At 44.4% G+C, this 18085-nt stretch overlaps 1 protein-coding gene across 1 annotated transcript; it reads left to right on the top strand.

Moving 5' to 3' along the window:
* The first annotated feature begins 14831 nt into the window (after positions 1 to 14831).
* Positions 14832 to 17138, top strand: LOC123429842 (NAC transcription factor NAM-2). Its single transcript, XM_045113820.1, has 3 exons — positions 14832 to 15325; positions 15531 to 15850; positions 15965 to 17138. The coding sequence occupies exons 1-3, from the start codon at positions 15094 to 15096 to the stop codon at positions 16628 to 16630; spliced, it is 1218 nt and encodes a 405-aa protein (XP_044969755.1). The 5' UTR covers positions 14832 to 15093; the 3' UTR covers positions 16631 to 17138.
* Positions 17139 to 18085: the final 947 nt, after the last annotated feature.

The following is an 18085-nucleotide window of genomic DNA, read 5'->3' as shown; positions in this document are numbered from 1 at the left end:
AAGTTACTTTCTAGTTCCATCTCACTTGAAAATGACGCCTTCAGTCATCTTGCCCATGTGGTATGATTTGCATGTCTCAAGTGATTCAAAATCAAGTGAGTCCAAACGATCCATCTTCATGGAGTTTCTTCATGCGTTTATACCAATAGGTATGGTTTGCATGTCTTAAACGTTTAAAAAATTAGTGAGCACATAGATCCATCAGCATGGAGCTTCTTCATGCATTTTATACCAACATGGCTCAAGTGGCAGTGCCACAAGTAAGTGTTCCTATCATTACTACTTTGTATCTTTTGGCATCAATATTATGAACATGTGTAGCACTATGATCGAGATTCAATAAACCGTTGAAGGTATTTATTCAAGAAAATAGAATAACCATTATTCTCTTTAAATGAATAATCATATTGCAATAAACACGATCTAATCATGTTCATGCTCAACGCAAACACCAAATAACAATTATTTAGGTTTAACACTAATCCCGATGGTAGAGGGAGCGTGCGATGTTTGATCACATCAACCTTAGAATTACTTCCAACACACATCATCACCTCAACCTTGCTAGTATCCATTTAATCTATAGCTATAATTTCGAGTTACTAACACTTAGCAACTAAACCGGTATCTAATACCCTGGTGCTACTAGGAGTACTAGTAAGGTACACGTCAATATCAGGTATATACAATATACTTTTGTTGACTTTGCCAGCCTTCTCATCTACCAAGTATCTAGGGTAGTTCCGCCTCAGTGACCATTCCCCTCATAACAGAAGCACTTAGTCTCGGGTTTGGGTTCAACCTTGGGTTTCTTCGGGCAAATAGCTCATGTGCGACGTTTTTTAGGTGAATTAGTGCAATGTCTTTCGTCTGAATTGCCTCGGTGCGACATTTTTGAACGAGGAAATATCCCACACACGACATGGCCCTTAATCTGAACTGATGCCCTCATTAGCTATTAGGAGCTGGACCCACAACTTATCCACGTAAGCGCGGGCCCTACTTGGCAGTGCATCTAGTTACGGGCCCCACTTATCAGTGCTTCAGGTCAAACGTGTCCTCGTGCCTGTCCGAATAGGTATCCCTGTCTGAACCTATGTTGCTCCCTCCTCCTCGTTCCCGGTGATGAGCCAGCGGCGGCGGCGGAGCTTTTGTTTTGGGTGACAGCAGCGGCGGCGCTTTCGTTCTCGGCGACGTCGGCGGCTGTGGTGAGTGAATCCGGAAGCCTGTCCTATTTGGGTACCCGTCATTATCTCCTCTGTGTTGAGTTAGATATCACTGCATCATCTCTGTTTCCCTCTGTTTTTGGTCGATTTGATCCAGATTGCTGGTTAGGCGAACGAGTACATCATTTGGCCTGTGAGGACCAAAAATAATCTAAACCTAATGTGATGGAAATCTTCAAGGATTGTGACACCAACAAGATGAAGGGCATGACTATACCTATCAAAGCCACTTTTGTAAGTCTGTACTCCTCATGCCTTTGAACTCTGGTGATGCACTTCAATGGTTGTAAAATATATTTGTACATGCAACACCACAATAATTATTGGTTACTGTGACGTTTGCATTGACCTACATGATTTGCCGTCAGTGTTAGTTATCATTCTCAATTTTGTACACGGATTTCTTATCGTATCCTTGCACCTTACAAGGTTTAAAAAAGAAAAATGATATTCTTCTGGTCTTGATTTGTAATCTAGTTGGATGGTCGACGTGCCCACAAAATGTACAATATATGAACCATACTAGATGGGCATAAGTTTGGAACATGGTTTTATTATGTACTTAGTAGTAAGATGCATGCTAATATGTTACATTGGTTCACCAATACAAGTACAAATTTATCTTTTCAGCAAGCTATTGTTGGAAATATGCCAATCAATTTGAGTTGAGCATAAGTAATTCAAAAAAAATCAAAAAACTCCTAGGGTCCAGGCCAGGCTTTCTTGGTTGAACTTGTTTTCATTTGCGAGTTGGTTGATCTGAGCCCAATTCCCAAGACCTTTCCTTGTTCGTATGCCTGCTTTGAGGGTTTTTAGCTTTTTTAGCTGTTGGTAGTTTATGTGAGATGTAAATTGAATGATGTGTGCTTTCTTTCAAAAAAAGACTCTGATTTTATCTGATGGTAACCAGCTCTCAGATCAGATCTGCTTCATGCAATCTCAGTAAACCAAACAGCATAAGATAACTCATCCAACTCTCAGATGGTAACCAGCTCTCAGATCACATCCAGCTTAGCAAACCAAATAGCACAAGATAACTCATCCAACAATTCTTCAACTACATGCATTGGGTATTTCTCTGTTTTGCTAGCAGGAGAAGTAGTTTGTTCAGCCCGGACTTCAAAGTAGTTTCCCCCCTGCGTCCCCTCACTCTTGTCGCATGGAATTGACGACCTTGAGCCCTCCCCCTCATCCGTGACCTTGGCCACGGCAACCCTGCACTCCCTGGTAGCGCAGCAATTCTTCAGTTAACATAGTGCAACAATTCTTTAGTTAATCGATGTGGAGGAGCGTAACGTTTCGATGGAGCTGGGCCGACCAATGAAAGCGCAGCCCGCGGACCGCTGACGTAGCCCTACTTCCTGATCCAGACCGTCCATTCATGGCGATCCAATGGTTCGGATAGGTGCGGGGATTTGATTGGGTTTTGAGGGGGGTTTTGATGGGGTTTTGAGAGGTTTTCAAATGTTAGGGTTGAGCATAAGTAATTCAAAAAAATCAAAAAAATAGGAAACTTGTGGCAATCATCATTCTATGTGACTAACTCCATAGGAAAAATAAGAAATTTGGACTATGTAGTTTTTCATGAAAAAACCTACGCAAACTTGGCTATCACGAACGAGGTTGTAGGGTTTTCAAAGGTTAGGGTTGAGCATAAGTAATTCAAAAAAATCAAAAAAATAGAAAACGGGTGCCAATCATCATTCTATGTGACTAACTCCATAGGAAAAATAAGAAATCTGGACTATGGAGTTTTTCATGAAAAATACTTCACAAACTCGGCTATCACGAACAAGGTTGTAGGGTTTTCAAAGGTTAGGGTTGAGCATAAGTAATTAAAAAAATTCAAAAAAATAGAAAACTGGTGCCAATCAATTTGATTTGTTAGTATATGACAAAGTAAGAACAAGTGTACTAGTTTTCCCATATTTTGAATTTTTTTTATTTTTTTATGCTCATTTCAAACTTGGTCAAACCTAAGTTTAACAAACATTTAAACAAGTTTAAAACATGAAAATGACAAACCAAGCCTGGATCCTTCTTAGTCACTCCAAAATTAAGCTTTTGTGAGGTTTTTGAAAGTTTGAAGTTTAACACCCAAAACCACTTGTCTTCACACATGAGTGTCAAATTAGCTCCAAAGGGGGTAAATACCCCATTTCTAAACAAGCTTTTTTGTCCACCATGTCTAAATCAGCCAAATCAATTTGAATTTTAGGTATATGAAAAAGTAAGAATATGTGCACTGGTTTTCCAATATTTTTAATTTTTATTTTATTTTTTATGCTCATTTCAAACTTGGTAAAACCTAAGTTTGACAAACATTTAAACAAGTTTCAAACATGAAAATGACAAACCAAGCCTGGATCCTTCTTAGTCACTTCGAAATGAAGTTTTTTTTGAGGTTTTTGAAAGTTTGAAGTTCATCACCCAAAACCACTTGTCTTCACACATGAGTTTCGAATTAGCTCCAAAGGGGGTAAATACCCCATTTCTAAACAATTTTTTTGTCCACCATGTCTAAAACAACCAAATCAATTTCAGTTGTTAGTATATTAAAAAGTAAGAACATGTGCACTGGTTTTCCAATACTTTTATTTTATATTTTATTTTTTATGCTCATTTCAAACTTGGTCAAACCTAAGTTTGACATACATTGAAACAAGTTTCAAACATGAACAAGAGAAGTTCAATGAGGTGAAAAGGCAAGAATATGATCCCGAAGGATGCCATGCCTATTCAGCAACGTGCAGAAAAGATGATGGCTCAACTGAAAATAACGTTGGAAACAGAGCAGGGGGCAGACCGGTCAATCTCACCCGTGGGCCAGGGAAGTCAGCGGGCGTAACATCAGTGTGACACCCGAGCTACTTATAGAGTGAAGTGTGTCGTACCCTAGCTATTTTCACATCCAGATCTGCGTCGCTCTCGCCCCCTCTCGCTGCCGGCGACAACCAAAACCACGCAATCCAACCCCGCCGCCTTAGATCAAGCGCCACCGTGCGACGATCATGAGGCCCGGATCTTCCACCTTGCGCGGCGGCCAGTCCGGCAGCGGAAACCGGAATGGGGCGAAGTGATCGGCGCCTGACTCTGACCGTGAACAAGCGGCGCGGGTTTCTTCCGTCGCTGCTCGGAAGCGCGGCGCACGCAAGTACACCAACTGGGGGCTCGCGCCACCGCGTGCGTTCGCTCGGCGCGAGGTGGAGGAGTACGACCGCCAGATGGTGCCAGGGGCGCGCTCCTCTGCCGCGGGTGGCGCGGGGAGCTCCGCCATTGCACCCGCACCGCTGCCCCCTCCAAACAGGGAGGGGGAGGAGCAGGGCTTTCTGTCGGGAGACTACGTCGACGACGGCGACCTCGACGATGTCATCGCCGAGGTTATGGAGCCCACCAAGGATGAGGCCCAGCAGGTCATCGCGCGCTGATACGTCTCCAATGTATCTACTTTTCCAAACTCTTTTGCCCATGTTTTGCACTCTAATTTGCATGATTTGAATGAAACTAACCCGGACTGACGTTGTTTTCAGTAGAACTGCCATGGTATTATTTTTGTGCAGAAATAAAAGTTCTCGGAATGACGTGGAAACTTACGAGGATTTTTTATGGAATATATAAAAATATCAGAGAAAGAATCAACTGAAGATACGCTGCCACTCGGCCACGAGCCCTGCAGGCGCCCCCCCTAGGGCGCGCCTAGCAAGCTCGTGGGCCCCACGCGGCTCCTCTGACTTCATCTCCAACTCCATATAACCTCTCTCGCCCAGAAAAAAATAGGAGAGGCGAGTTCATCATGTTTCACGATACGGAGCCGCCGCCACCGCCTGTTCTTCCTCGGGAGGGCAGATCCGGAGTCCGTTCTCGGCTCTGGAGAGGGGAAATCGACGTCGTCGTCATCATCAACCATCCTCCATCACCAATTCCATGATGCTCTCCATCGTTTGTGAGTAATCTTATCGTAGGCTTGTTGGACGGTGATGGATTGGATGAGATCTATCATGTAAATGAGTTAGTTTTGATGGGGTTTGATCCCTAGTATCCACTATGTTCTAAGATTGATGTTGCTACTACTTTGCTATGCTTAATGCTTGTCATTAGGGCCCGAGTGCCATGATTTCAGATCTGAACCTATTATGTTTTCATCAATATATGTGTGTTCTTGATCCTATCTTGCAAGTTGTAGTCACCTACTATGTGTTATGACCCGGCAACCCCTGAGTGACAATAGCGAGAAGCACTCCCGGAGATGACCATAGTATGAGGATCCCATGTATTCACCATGTGCTAATGCTTTGTTCAGGTTCTCTATTAAAAAGAGACCTTAATATCCCTTAGTTTCCATTAGGACCCCGCTGCCACGGGAGGGTAGGATAAAAGATGTCATGCAAGTTCTTTTCCATAAGCACGTATGACTAAATACGGAATACATGCCTACATTACATTCGCAAACTGGAGCTAGTTACATATCACCCTATGTTATAACTGTTACATGATGAATGCCATCCGACACAATTATCCATCACCGATCCAATAGCTACGATCTTTTCCTATACTGGTCCTTGCTAAGTTACTTTACCACTACTGCTGCCACACTTGCTATACAAATTACTACTTCTACTGTTACCGCAGCTATCGTTACTATCATACTACTTTGCTACTAAAACTTTGCTGCAGATACTAAGTCTTTCAGGTGTGGTTGAATTGACAACTCAACTGCTAATACTCGGGAGTATTCTTTGGCTCCCCTTGTGTCGAATCAATAAATTTGGGTTGAATACTCTAGCCTCGAAAACTGTTGCGATCCCCTATACTTGTGGGTTATTACGCGCTAGCAGAGGGAAGAGGAGCTCGACGAGATCCGCCTCTGCCAAGCCATCGAGGAATCCCGCGTCGACAAGGGGTGGGGCGCCTCCGGCTCCGACTATGACTCACCGGCGCCGCCGCCTCGTCGGGGCCGCACCCCTGGGGCTCAGGTGAGCCCAATTTTGGAGATCTAGTAGGGGTGAGGTAGGAGCTTAGGATCCCGTGTAATAGAACCTGTATGTCTGGAATATTGCTCCGGCGAGCCCGTGTAATCGAACCACTACTATCTATGTTGCTCTATGTTTGCTAAAATGGATCTATGTTGTTTGAATTCGGTCGATTTTCTTTTAAATGCTTATAAATTTGCTTTTCTGAATCTGAGCTCGCCGGCGTTGCCGTGCTTCGTCGCCGGAGAAGAAGAAGTGGGAGGATGCGCGCGCAGGGGAAAACTGTTTGACCGTAGGCGACGCCATCTAGGTCCCATGCCGACGTGGATAAGCTGTGGGTCCCAGCCGACTCCACCTAATCCTGATAGAGATTGTGATTAAGGGACATGTCGCGCCTGGGCTATTTGTGTGCACACAGGTGTCGCAGCAGAGCCATTCTTGCGAACGATGCCGGTTTGCACCCAATTCGTGTCAAAAATGTCGCACATGAGCTATTGACCCGGGTTTCTTCACTAGAGCAGCAACTGGTTTGTCGTTTCATGAAGTATCCTTTCTTGCCCTTGCCCTTCTTGAAACTAGTGGTTTTACTAACCATCAACAATTGATGCTCCTATTCGATTTCTACTTTCGCAATGTCAAACATCGTGAATAGCTCAAGGATCATTATATCTATCCTTGAAATGTTATATTTCATCACGAAGCTCTAGTAGCTTGGTGGCAGTGACTTTGAAGAACCATCACTATCTCATCTGGAAGATTAACTCCCACTCGATTCAAGCGATTGTAGCACTCAGACATTCTGAGCACATGCTCAACGATTGAGCTTTTATCCCTTACTTTGTAAACAAAGAATCTTGTTGAAGGTCTGATACCTCTCAACAAGGGCACGAGCATGAAATCCCAATTTCATCTCTTGGAACATCTCATATGTTCCGTGACATTCAAAACGTCTTTGGCGCCTCAATTCTAAGCCGTTAAGCATTACGCACTGAGCTATCACGTAGTCATCAAAAATGTGTATGTCAGATGTTCGCAACATCCACAGACGACGCTCAAGGTTCAGTATACCAAGCGGTGCATTAAGGACATAAGCCTTCTACGCAGCAATGAGGACAATCCTTAGTTTACGGACCCAGTCCACATAATTTCTACTATCATCTTTCAACTAAATTTTCTCTAGGAACATATAAAAAAACAATAGAGCTACATCGCAAGCTACAACATTATTTGCAAAGACCTTTTGACTATGTTCATGATAATTGAGTTTAGCTAATCATATTACTAATAACTCCCACTCAAAATACACATCCCTGTAGTCATTTGAGTGGTGCATGATCCAAATCCACTAACTCAAGTCCGATCATCACGTGAGTTGAGTATAGTTTCAGTGCTGAACATCTCCATGTGTTGATCATATCAACTATATGATTCATGCTCGACATTTCGGTCTCTTGTGTTCGAGGCCATGTCTGTACATGCTAGGCTCGTCAAGTTCAACCCGAGTGTTCCGCGTGTGCAACTGTTTTGCACCCGTTGTATGTGAACATTGAGTCTATCACACCCGATCATCACGTGGTGTCTCGAAACGACGAACTGTGGCAATGGTGCATAGTCGGGGAAAACACAATTTTATCTTGAAATTTTAGTGAGGGATCACCTTATAATGCTACCGTCGTTCTAAGAAAAATAAGGTGCATAAAAGGATTAACATCACATGCAAATCATAAGTGACATGACATGGACATGATCTTGTGCATCTTGATCTCCATCACCAAAGCACCGACATGATCTTCATCGTCACCGGCGCCACACCATGATCTCCATCATCATGATCTCCATCATTTTTCCGCCATCGAGGTTGTCGTGCTATCTATTCTATCACTACTAAAGCTACTACCTACCAATATAGTAAACGCATCTGCAAGCACAAAACGTTGGTTTAAAGTCAACCCTATGGCCGTAGCATCGACGTGCAAGTCAAATATTTAACTATTACAACATGATCATCTCATAAATCCAATATATCATATCATGTCTTTGGCCATATCACATCACATGCATACCCTGCAAAAACAAGTTAGACGTCCTCTAATTTTGTTGTTGGATGTTTTACGTGGCTGCTATGGGTATCTAGTATGATCACATCTTACTTACGCAAAGCCACAACGGTGATATGCAATTTGCTATTTAACCTTCTCCAAGGACCGCCTCGGTCAAATCCGATTCAACTAAAGTTGAAGAAACAGACAGCCGCCAGTCATCTTTATACAACAAGTTGCATGTTATTCGATGAAACCGGTCTCTCGTAAGTGTACGAGTAAGGTTGGTTCGGGCCGCTTCAATCCAACAATGCCGCCGAATCAAGAAAAGACTAAGGAGGGCAGGAAATTGAACATCAACGCCAACAAACTCTTTTGTGTTCTACTCGAGATATCATCTACGCATGAACCTAGCTCTGATACCACTGTTGGGTAACGTACCATGGGAAACAAAAAAATTTGTACGCACACGCAATACCTATCCATGGTGATGATCATCTACGAGAGGGGAGAGAGAATCTACATACCCTTGTAGATTGCTAAGCGAAAGCGTATATAACACGATTAATGTAGTGGAAAATCTTCACGATCCAAATCGTAGCCCATCCCAAGATCTCATCACGATCTGTCCCGCGATCCCATCACGATTCTTCCCGATCTAGTGCCGAACGGAGGGCACCTCCGCGTTCAGCACACGTACAAATCGATGACGATCTCCAACTTCTTGATCCAGCAAGAGGGGGCAGAGAGGTAGATGAGTTCTCCAGCACGGCGACATGGTGGTGGTTGTGGTGGTGCTATTCCAGCAGGGCTTCGCCTAAGCATCGCTGAAACTAGAGGAGAAAGAGATTTAGAGAGAGAGGATAGCACGTGGTTATTTTTTGTTGTGTCTAAAACCCTCAAAACCCTTAGTATATATAGGAGGAGAGGAGGGAGAGGGCTGCGCCCTAGGGCTGCCTTTTTTCCCTTGCGCAAGGAGGAGAGGAGGAGTCCTCCTCCAATCCTATTTGGAGTAGGATTCCTCCTTCCCACTTGGAAACCCTTTCCACCTTGTGTTTTTTCCTTCTCAATCCTTATGGGCCTTAGTGGGAACTTATTCCAGCCCACTGGGGGCTATTTTATCACTTCCCACATCCCATGAGGCACCTTGGTGTGTGACACCCCTCCTAATGGTCCCCGGCACCCCTCCCAGCACTCCCGGTACACTACCGATGAGCCCGAAACTTTTCCGGTGACTAAAATAGGACTTCCTATATATCAATATTTACCTCTGGACCACTCCGGATCTCCTCGTGATGTCCGAGATGTCATCCGGGACTCCGAACAACCTTCGGTCACCAACACCTATAACTCAACTATCTCGAAACGTCATCGAACCTTAAGTGTGCACACCCTGCGGGTTTGAGAACTATGAAGACATGACCTGAGACATTCTCCGGTCAATAACCAATAGCGGGACCTGGATGTCCATATTGGTCCTACTATTCTACGAAGATATCTATCGATTGAACCTCTATGTCAAGGATTCTGTTAATCCCGTATGTTGTTCTCTTCATTCTTCGGTATGTTACTTGCCCGAGATTCGATCGTCGGTATCTCTATACCTAGTTCAATCTCGTTACCCGCAAGTTTCTTTACTTGTTCCGTAATACAAGATCACATGACTAACTCCTTAGTCACATTGCTTGCAAGGCTTATTGTGATGTTGTATTACCGAGTGGGCCCCGAGATACCTCTCCGTCACACGGAGTGACAAATCACAGTCTTGATCCATGCCAACCCAACAGACACCTTTGGAGATACCTGTAGAGCACCTTTATAGTCACCCAGTTACGTTGTGACGTTTGATAACCCACAAGGTATTCCTCCGATGTCCGGGAGTTGCATGATCTCATGGTCATAGGAACAGATACATTGACATGCAGAAAAAACAGTAGCAATAAACTCACACGATCATATGCTACGTTCATAGTTTGGATCTTGTCCATCACATCATTCTCCCAATGATGTGATTCCGTTATCAAGTGACAACTTATGTGTATGGTCAGGAAACCTTGACCATCTTTGATCAACGAGCTAGTCAACTAGAGGCTCACTAGGGACAGTGTGTTGTCTATGTATCCATACATGTATTTGAGTTTCCAATCAATACAATTCCAGCATGGATAATACACAATTATCTTGAATAAAGAAATATAATAATAACCAATTTATTATTGCCTCTAGGGCATATTTCCAGCAAGTTATGGATCTCAGGAGACGCCAATTTGGCATATGTAAGCAGTGAGAAAATCCAAGCTCATTCACCCATGCTCTCTGTTCATCGTTCAGCGGTCGGACAATTTCGTGAACTTTGCGAGACGCACACCTAAACCCCAACGACCTGAACTTATTTGACAAGTTTTAATTGATATCAACAAAACTAGGTATAATGAATGTGGATACAGATTAAATTCGTTTAGGCTATACATACCAGTCTATGCTCAGTGTTGGGTTGTGTGCTTTGCTTCATGTCCTTTTGAGGCAACGATTTCCTCCTATTTCGACATTTCATGTTCCTCTTTGGTGCCTCTATTTCCTCCTCCACGCTATAATCTGCTTCTTCCGTCTCAGAGCTGGACACCGTAATCCTTACACATTTCTTCTTTTTATGTTTATTCATCTCCTTTGCATGCGCATTGTTGGAACCTAGGTCGTCTTTTCTCTTCTTTCGACTTCCCCTTTCTTTCATACTATTCGGTTTCTGACATATCATATCTTCTTCCTTTTCCATTCCTATCCCTGGCAACCCTTTCACCTGTCATTGTTGAAGCATGTCTCCTTGATTTCATCTTCCTCTTCCGATCCTGAACTTGATTCAAACTGACTATGTTCCGGGTCCTTCCTTGACCTGCTATTTTTTTTGTTTTCCGCCGGTCTTTGTCATCTTCAGTTTCCGATATGTTCTAATGTTTCCTGCGATGACTCTTGCTTCTTTTATCAAGCTTATAATGAGCTCCATCGCTTTCAGAAAGGTCATTATCGTATTTGTGGTGTTTCATTCTTACTTTCAAGGCTTCCTTTCTACCAGCCCTCTTGCTGTGCTTCCTCTTATCATGAATTAGTTCTTCAGACTCTACTTTTTCTGATTCACTGTCAGCATGCTCCATCTTGCGTCTTTTCTTGAATCTTGAAGACCTCCGCGCGCAGAGCTCGTTTCCAGACAGGTTTTGTTCCATGTTTTTCATTGAAAACACAGGGGGAAAAATCCTCTTAAGTCATAGCAATTGAGCACACAGCGAATGATAAAATTCCCCACATGACACTCTGACGTAACAGAAATTACAACTACAAGACCTGCAACCAACGAGTTCATACTCAGGAACCAAGATCTGTTATATGCGCATGATATTAAGGAGGGTTTCTTATATATAGACAATTAGGCATTTCAAGCTGCCGTAGCTCGTAAGAACTGTTGTGATTGAAACGAAAACTGAAGTATTTGTGAATCATTTTCCGCGATCTAAAAAATCATGGCGACCACAAATACTAAATTGCTTCGCCTTTGCTACAACTCTCGGCCGTGAGGTTGCAGACCAACGGCAACGGGGGTGTGGTGAGGCTCGGCGGACCTTTCCAATTCAACAGTTATGTATATCTCTATACCTAATAATAAAGCCGCTATTGGTTCCGTCGGAAAACCCACCGCGGCATTTTTATAAAAAAAGCTTCTCTAATTTTTGTTATTCAACCCGTGCTCCATCATTTATCTGCAATGTAAAAGGAAAAAACGATTCCCTGCAAAAATTATACCCATATGCGTCGCCTCCTCCCGTCGACCCTGGGCCACCCTGGCATGTGCGCAGGCCGCCGCCACACCACACGCCGTCGCGGCCGACCTCAACCGTCACCGCTGCCGTTCTCAACCCACCCGCCTCCGCGGCCGTACCTTTCCCTGCTCATTGCCCCCGTTGCGGCGCTCGATCGCATCGCGTCGACCCTGGTCCACCCTGGCCTATGCCCAGGCCGCTGCCACACCACTCGCCGCCACGGTCGACCTCAACCACCACCGTTGTCGATCTCAACCCACCCCGCCTCCGCGGCCATACCTCTGCCCGCTTGCTGCCCCCATTTCGATGCTCGAGCATAGCTTCTGGATCAAATCAACGCGACAGCTGCAGTGACTGGGGATGATGCGTCTGCTTGATGCAGAACGGCGGCGGCGCGCGGATAAGGCGCATCGGAGCGAAGTACTTGTAGGTGGAGGCGGGCCTCCATGGCTCACACGGGGAACTCCGAGGTTATGGCACGGCTACTGCGACTCCTTATGGCCAGATAGAGGCGCCTAACCCTTGCTCCCCTCATCGTATCCCCTCCTCCGGCGGGAACTCGTCATCTGGTGTGATCCCCTCCCCATGCCTCCAACCGTGTGCCAAGCACCGACAAGAAATTTTGTTTTGTGGGATTTGTTTGCTGATGAATGAATGTATTGAATGTAAGATTGTATTGTTGTAGAGACAGAGAATGGAACATCACCTTGAGTTTGTCATCTGATCCCACATTCTCTACCCCATGAGTGAAATAAGATAATAGTCCATTGATCAATTCACGTAGCCTCTTTGTTTTGCTTTGCTTGTCCCGCTCAATTTCTCATCATGGTGAAATTAACAATGGAAGGGTTGATTTCTCAACAAAATAGGATAGGACTGACTATATTAGTTAGTTAGCTTATTATTTTAATAAATCAAAATCTCTACCTAATAATAAAGCAAATAGTGTTTCTGGTCGTACGTCATTAAAATTGCCCCCAAAGTTAACTTAAATTACCCACTATGCCACCCATAAGTAAAAAAATGGGTTTGGATTTTTTTTCTGTCAAAGCCGACGTCACCTGCGGTTATTAATATCTGAGAACTAGAAGAATCACGAGCATGCGCGTCGCTTGGTGGCTAGAGCGCGTGTCTTCCACGGGAAAGACCCAGGTTCGATCCGTGGAACCACTGCTTTTATTTATCATCCCCTATTCTTTCTCTTTTTATAGCAACACGGGCTCATGGACCAGCCCATAGTTTATTATTTCAATATTTTTTCTTCTTTAAATTAGTTTGAAATTTTCTGGGATTCCATTTCTTTGTTTTGAAAAAAAACTTCATGAAATCAAAGAATGTTTGGAAATTAAAACAAAGGCTCAAAAAATCAGAAAATGTTCACGGATTCAGAAAATGTTGATGGTTTAAAAAAATATTTGCATATTATTAAATAATTTACAAAATGTCTATGCAATTTTAAAAAATGTTGAGAAAAACTATAAAAATTACGAATTTCCAAATTTCTTCCCCATTTACAAAAAGGTCCATCGATTCTAAAAATGTTCACTGAGTGAAAAAGCTATCCATGCATTTCAGAAAAAAGATAACTTTACATCAATTGACGAAACTTGATCACATGAACGCTGCCTTTTCTCTTTTGATAGCAGCCAACACGAGTTCATGGGCCAGCCCATGTTTTATTAATTCATTTTTTTCTTATTTAAATTAATTCATGATTTCACAAAATTTCAATTTTTTAGTTCTGAAAAAAAATGTTCATGAAACCATAGAATGTTTTGGAACTGAAACATAGGTTCGGGAAATAATAAAACATTCACGGTTTAAATTTTTTTGATGACTTTTAATAATTGTTCACATATTATAAAGTGATTCACAATTTTGAAAAATATATTCAGCAAATATAGAATGTTCATGATTTTTATAATGATCATTTATTCAAAACATATCCATGAATTCAAAGAAAATGTCTATGTAATAAAAAAACAACATTGAGAAAAACTAAAAAAATCACGAATTTCAAAAAATTATTCCCCAATTTTAAAAGGTTCATAGACTGTGCAAAAAGTTGTCCATGCATTTCAGAAAAAAAGATAAGTAAACATCAATCAATAAAATTTGACCACAGGAACACCATGACCATCATTAACGAGGATGGGAGAAAAGATAGATGGCAACATGATGGAACACCGTGTTAAATAGAAAAATAGAGGATGCTCATATGTCGAGGTATTGAGCTATATTATACTTATTTGGCTATAACGTAATATTTTTGTCTCCCGTTGTAATGCACGGGCATATTTGCTAGTGATTATAAAAAGATTAAAAACGTGTGGTATTTTTTTTCTCCCATTGCAACGCACGTGCCCTTTTGCTAGTTCAGACAAATACCTAGATGTAGGGATCCGAAAGATGTACACAATGTATTAAGAGCGATGTGGCTCTACGGTATCTATGGTGTGCTAATACACACGTTAACAAAATCATTTAGAAACTGTTGCTACTTTGGTACACGACTAATTCGTATGCACGAATCGCAGAATGTACCCAACGCCTATGCGGTACCCGGTAAAAGCCGGCAGTACTCTCTTCTTTCTTTTTCAAAAAAATATTTAATAAGAGCAGCGGAACGGGTGGCCGTGGTCGCGCGAGCGCGCGCCGTCCGGTGGCGATCTGACACGCGGTACGAGCGGCGGCCGGCATACGTGTCCAGCGGCGACGGGTTGGGTACAACGGAGCCGTATTTCTCGGGCCAATGCCTTCCGCACCTCCCACACTGCCCCCCGCCGATGGCCTGCATCTCCCCTGCTCGCCTCGCCACGGTTTCACGGTCGCACAGCCGCCCCCAAACCACCAGAATTTCCACCGCAGATCACTCGCCTGCCCGCTCGCCTCTCCTCTCCTCATCTCTCCTCCAAACCGTCGCCGTAACAAATCCCAGTCCGTTCCTTCACACCAGCTAGAAGCTTTGGCAGTTGAGTTAGGCACCACAATATATACTCTGGTGGGATCATCTGCTGTGTTTGTTGTTGGCTAGCTAGGGGAAGGTTTGATGAGGTCCATGGGCAGCTCGGACTCATCTTCCGGCTCGGCACCGCCGCGGCATCAGCCGCCGCCTCCGCAGCAGGGCTCGGCGCCGGAGCTCCCGCCGGGCTTCCGGTTCCACCCCACAGACGAGGAGCTGGTCGTGCACTACCTCAAGAAGAAGGCCGCCAAGGTGCCGCTCCCTGTCACCATCATCGCCGAGGTGGATCTCTACAAGTTCGACCCATGGGAGCTCCCCGGTACGTATGTATGTAAATATCTCGTCGTGCTTATCAAGCGCCGTAAATTTTCCGGTGCAATTAAATAATAGATCGAATCCATCCATCATGCTTGTACACTACTGTGCAAGAAGTATTTTTATATTGTTTCAGTACACATGTATGTAGATGGTTTATGTATGTGATCCTGTCGTGCTTGTTCATGCGCTCGCTCGGGATCGATCAGAGAAGGCGACCTTCGGGGAGCAGGAGTGGTACTTCTTCAGCCCGCGCGACCGCAAGTATCCCAACGGCGCGCGGCCCAACAGGGCGGCCACGTCGGGGTACTGGAAGGCGACCGGCACGGACAAGCCCATCCTGGCCTCTGGGTGCGGCCGGGAGAAGGTCGGCGTCAAGAAGGCGCTCGTCTTCTACCGCGGGAAGCCGCCCAAGGGCCTCAAAACCAACTGGATCATGCACGAGTACCGCCTCACCGACGCGTCTAGCTCCGCCGCCACCAGCCGACCTCCGCCCGTGACCGGAGGGAGCAGGGCTGCCTCTCTCAGGGTACGTGTCGACCGATCGCACGGTCAAGCAGTAACCGATCTCCGTATTTAAGTACTATATCGAGCTTAGGGTATTGTGGTTGATGAAGTTAATTGGTGCACGTCGTCTCACCAGTTGGATGACTGGGTGCTGTGCCGCATATACAAGAAGATCAACAAGGCCGCCGCCGCGGATCAGCAGAGGAGCATGGAGTGCGAGGACTCCGTGGAGGACGCCGTCACCGCATACCCTCCGTATGCCACGGCGTGCATGACCGGTGAAGGGGCGCACGGCAGCAACTACGCTTCACTGCTCCATCACCAGGACAGCCACGAGGACAACTTCCTGGACGGCCTGCTCACAGCAGAGGACGCCGGACTCTCGGCGGGCGCCACCTCGCTGAGCCACCTAGCCGCGGCGGCGAGGGGGAGCCCGGCTCCGACCAAACAGTTTCTCGCCCCGTCATCGTCAACCCAATTCAACTGGCTCGATGCGTCAACCGTTGGCATCCTCCCACATGCAAGGAATTTTCCTGGGTTTAACAGGAGCAGAAACGTCGGAAATATGTCGCTGTCATCGACGGCCGACATGGCTGGCGCGGGAACCTGCGCGGTGGACAACGGTGGAGGCAATGCGATGAACGTCATGCCTCCATTTATGAATCATCTCCCCGTGCAAGATGGGACCTACCATCAACAGCATGTCATCCTCGGCGCCCCGCTCGCGCCAGAAGCCACCGGAGCCGCCGCCTCTGCCTTCCAGCATCCCGTTCAAATATCCGGCGTGAACTGGAATCCCTGAACAAATGATATGAACACCACGTATGCGCATGCATAACTTTAACAAGTCGTACAACATTGCTAGCCAGTAGCTGTTGCAGTTAGTGGTAGTCGCATTCAGTGAGCACTGAGTATTAGCATGCACATCACCATTGCATGGATAATATGGCTGCATTGCCTCATGGGCACGTACTTGTGCGAACTTGCTCACCATATACCTAGCTAGGAATATTTTCCAAGTAAAAAAAAAAAGTCAGAACATGTAGGATATTAGTTTCATATGCATATATGTATCGTACTGTAGCATAGAGTAATATATATATGCAGTTGATTACAATCCCCAGTCAGATATAATTTTTGGCCGGGTCTACTCATCATATAAAAGGTTGGCGTGTAATAGGCTTGTGTGTAAATAGGGCATGCATGGTCATTGCATGCACGCGTATGATTGATCTACATGGGCGTATATTGTATAACCTACTATTAGACATATTTAATGATATTTTCATATTTGAATTGAGATTTGTAAACATAATTGTCTCAACTTTGTACTACCTCTAGTATAAAATTGCATTAAGTTTGAGACAATTATTTTGGAACGGATGAAATAATATCCTACTATGGATTAGTTATTATGTGAATGGCCGATACACGCCGACCTTTTATACACAAATAGAAGTTTTTATATAAATTTATTTGGAAAATGTGGTGTTATCTCCATGATGTTTTTTTTCTTTGAAAACATTATCTTCAGTTATGCAGCTAAGCACTGACTGTGCTCAATGGTTGTCACATGTCCAAAATGGTTCACTCTATTGCCTTCCTAATCGTCTCTCCTGTAAGATGTAAGTACTGCCATCCATAAACTAGAGAAAGATATCTGCGCGAAAGGTGTAAGTACATCTCTATCCAATCTTTCATTCAATTTCCTTAGATGTGTGCCATGATTCTGTAGGGTCTCTTACTGGCTTACAAAAAGTTTTAAGTGGGACCCACTGTGATTTCCTTCTGGTCTCGACTATATCCAAAGGCCAGGATAAACGGGTACATGTTAGACGTTTTACATCCGTACGTCCCTTAATTAGACACCTTAATTGCCAACGACGAGGATAGCCATTTGCTCCAACACCATCCGCAATGTAGGATCATCTCCTCACTACAGACTATGAGATCAATGCCTCGAAATTCACTATTCCTTCCACTTTTCCCTACGTCGTTGATAGGACCCATCACTCACTAGCCAACCAAAGCTTAAGGTTATGAAATACATTTGTAACATATTATAGTGATGATGAACTTGAGGTGTAACCTTAGCTGAGAGACAGGGCCGGGCTGACAAAATACGGGGCCCTGTGCCAAACTCTAAAATAAGGCCTACCGCACTAGAAAAATAGACCTGTAATAGGAATATATGATATATTAAGAATCACCCACATTCATTGGAAAAATTGTTTTCAGCTGAAAATACTTTTCTACC

The sequence above is a fragment of the Hordeum vulgare genome, chromosome 2H (assembly GCF_904849725.1).
Source record: "Hordeum vulgare subsp. vulgare chromosome 2H, MorexV3_pseudomolecules_assembly, whole genome shotgun sequence".
Taxonomy (NCBI): domain Eukaryota; kingdom Viridiplantae; phylum Streptophyta; class Magnoliopsida; order Poales; family Poaceae; genus Hordeum; species Hordeum vulgare.
Note: the sequence above shows the minus strand (reverse complement) of the source record. Positions and strands in the feature narration are given on the sequence as shown.

Excerpts from the sequence above, each read along its gene's own strand:
- LOC123429842 (XM_045113820.1), top strand. The coding sequence starts at position 15,094 with ATGAGGTCCATGGGCAGCTCGGACTCATCTTCCGGCTCGGCACCGCCG. Across the intron at positions 15,326-15,530 it reads CGACCCATGGGAGCTCCCCG|AGAAGGCGACCTTCGGGGAG; the intron begins GTACGTATGTAT and ends GGGATCGATCAG. Across the intron at positions 15,851-15,964 it reads GCAGGGCTGCCTCTCTCAGG|TTGGATGACTGGGTGCTGTG; the intron begins GTACGTGTCGAC and ends TCGTCTCACCAG.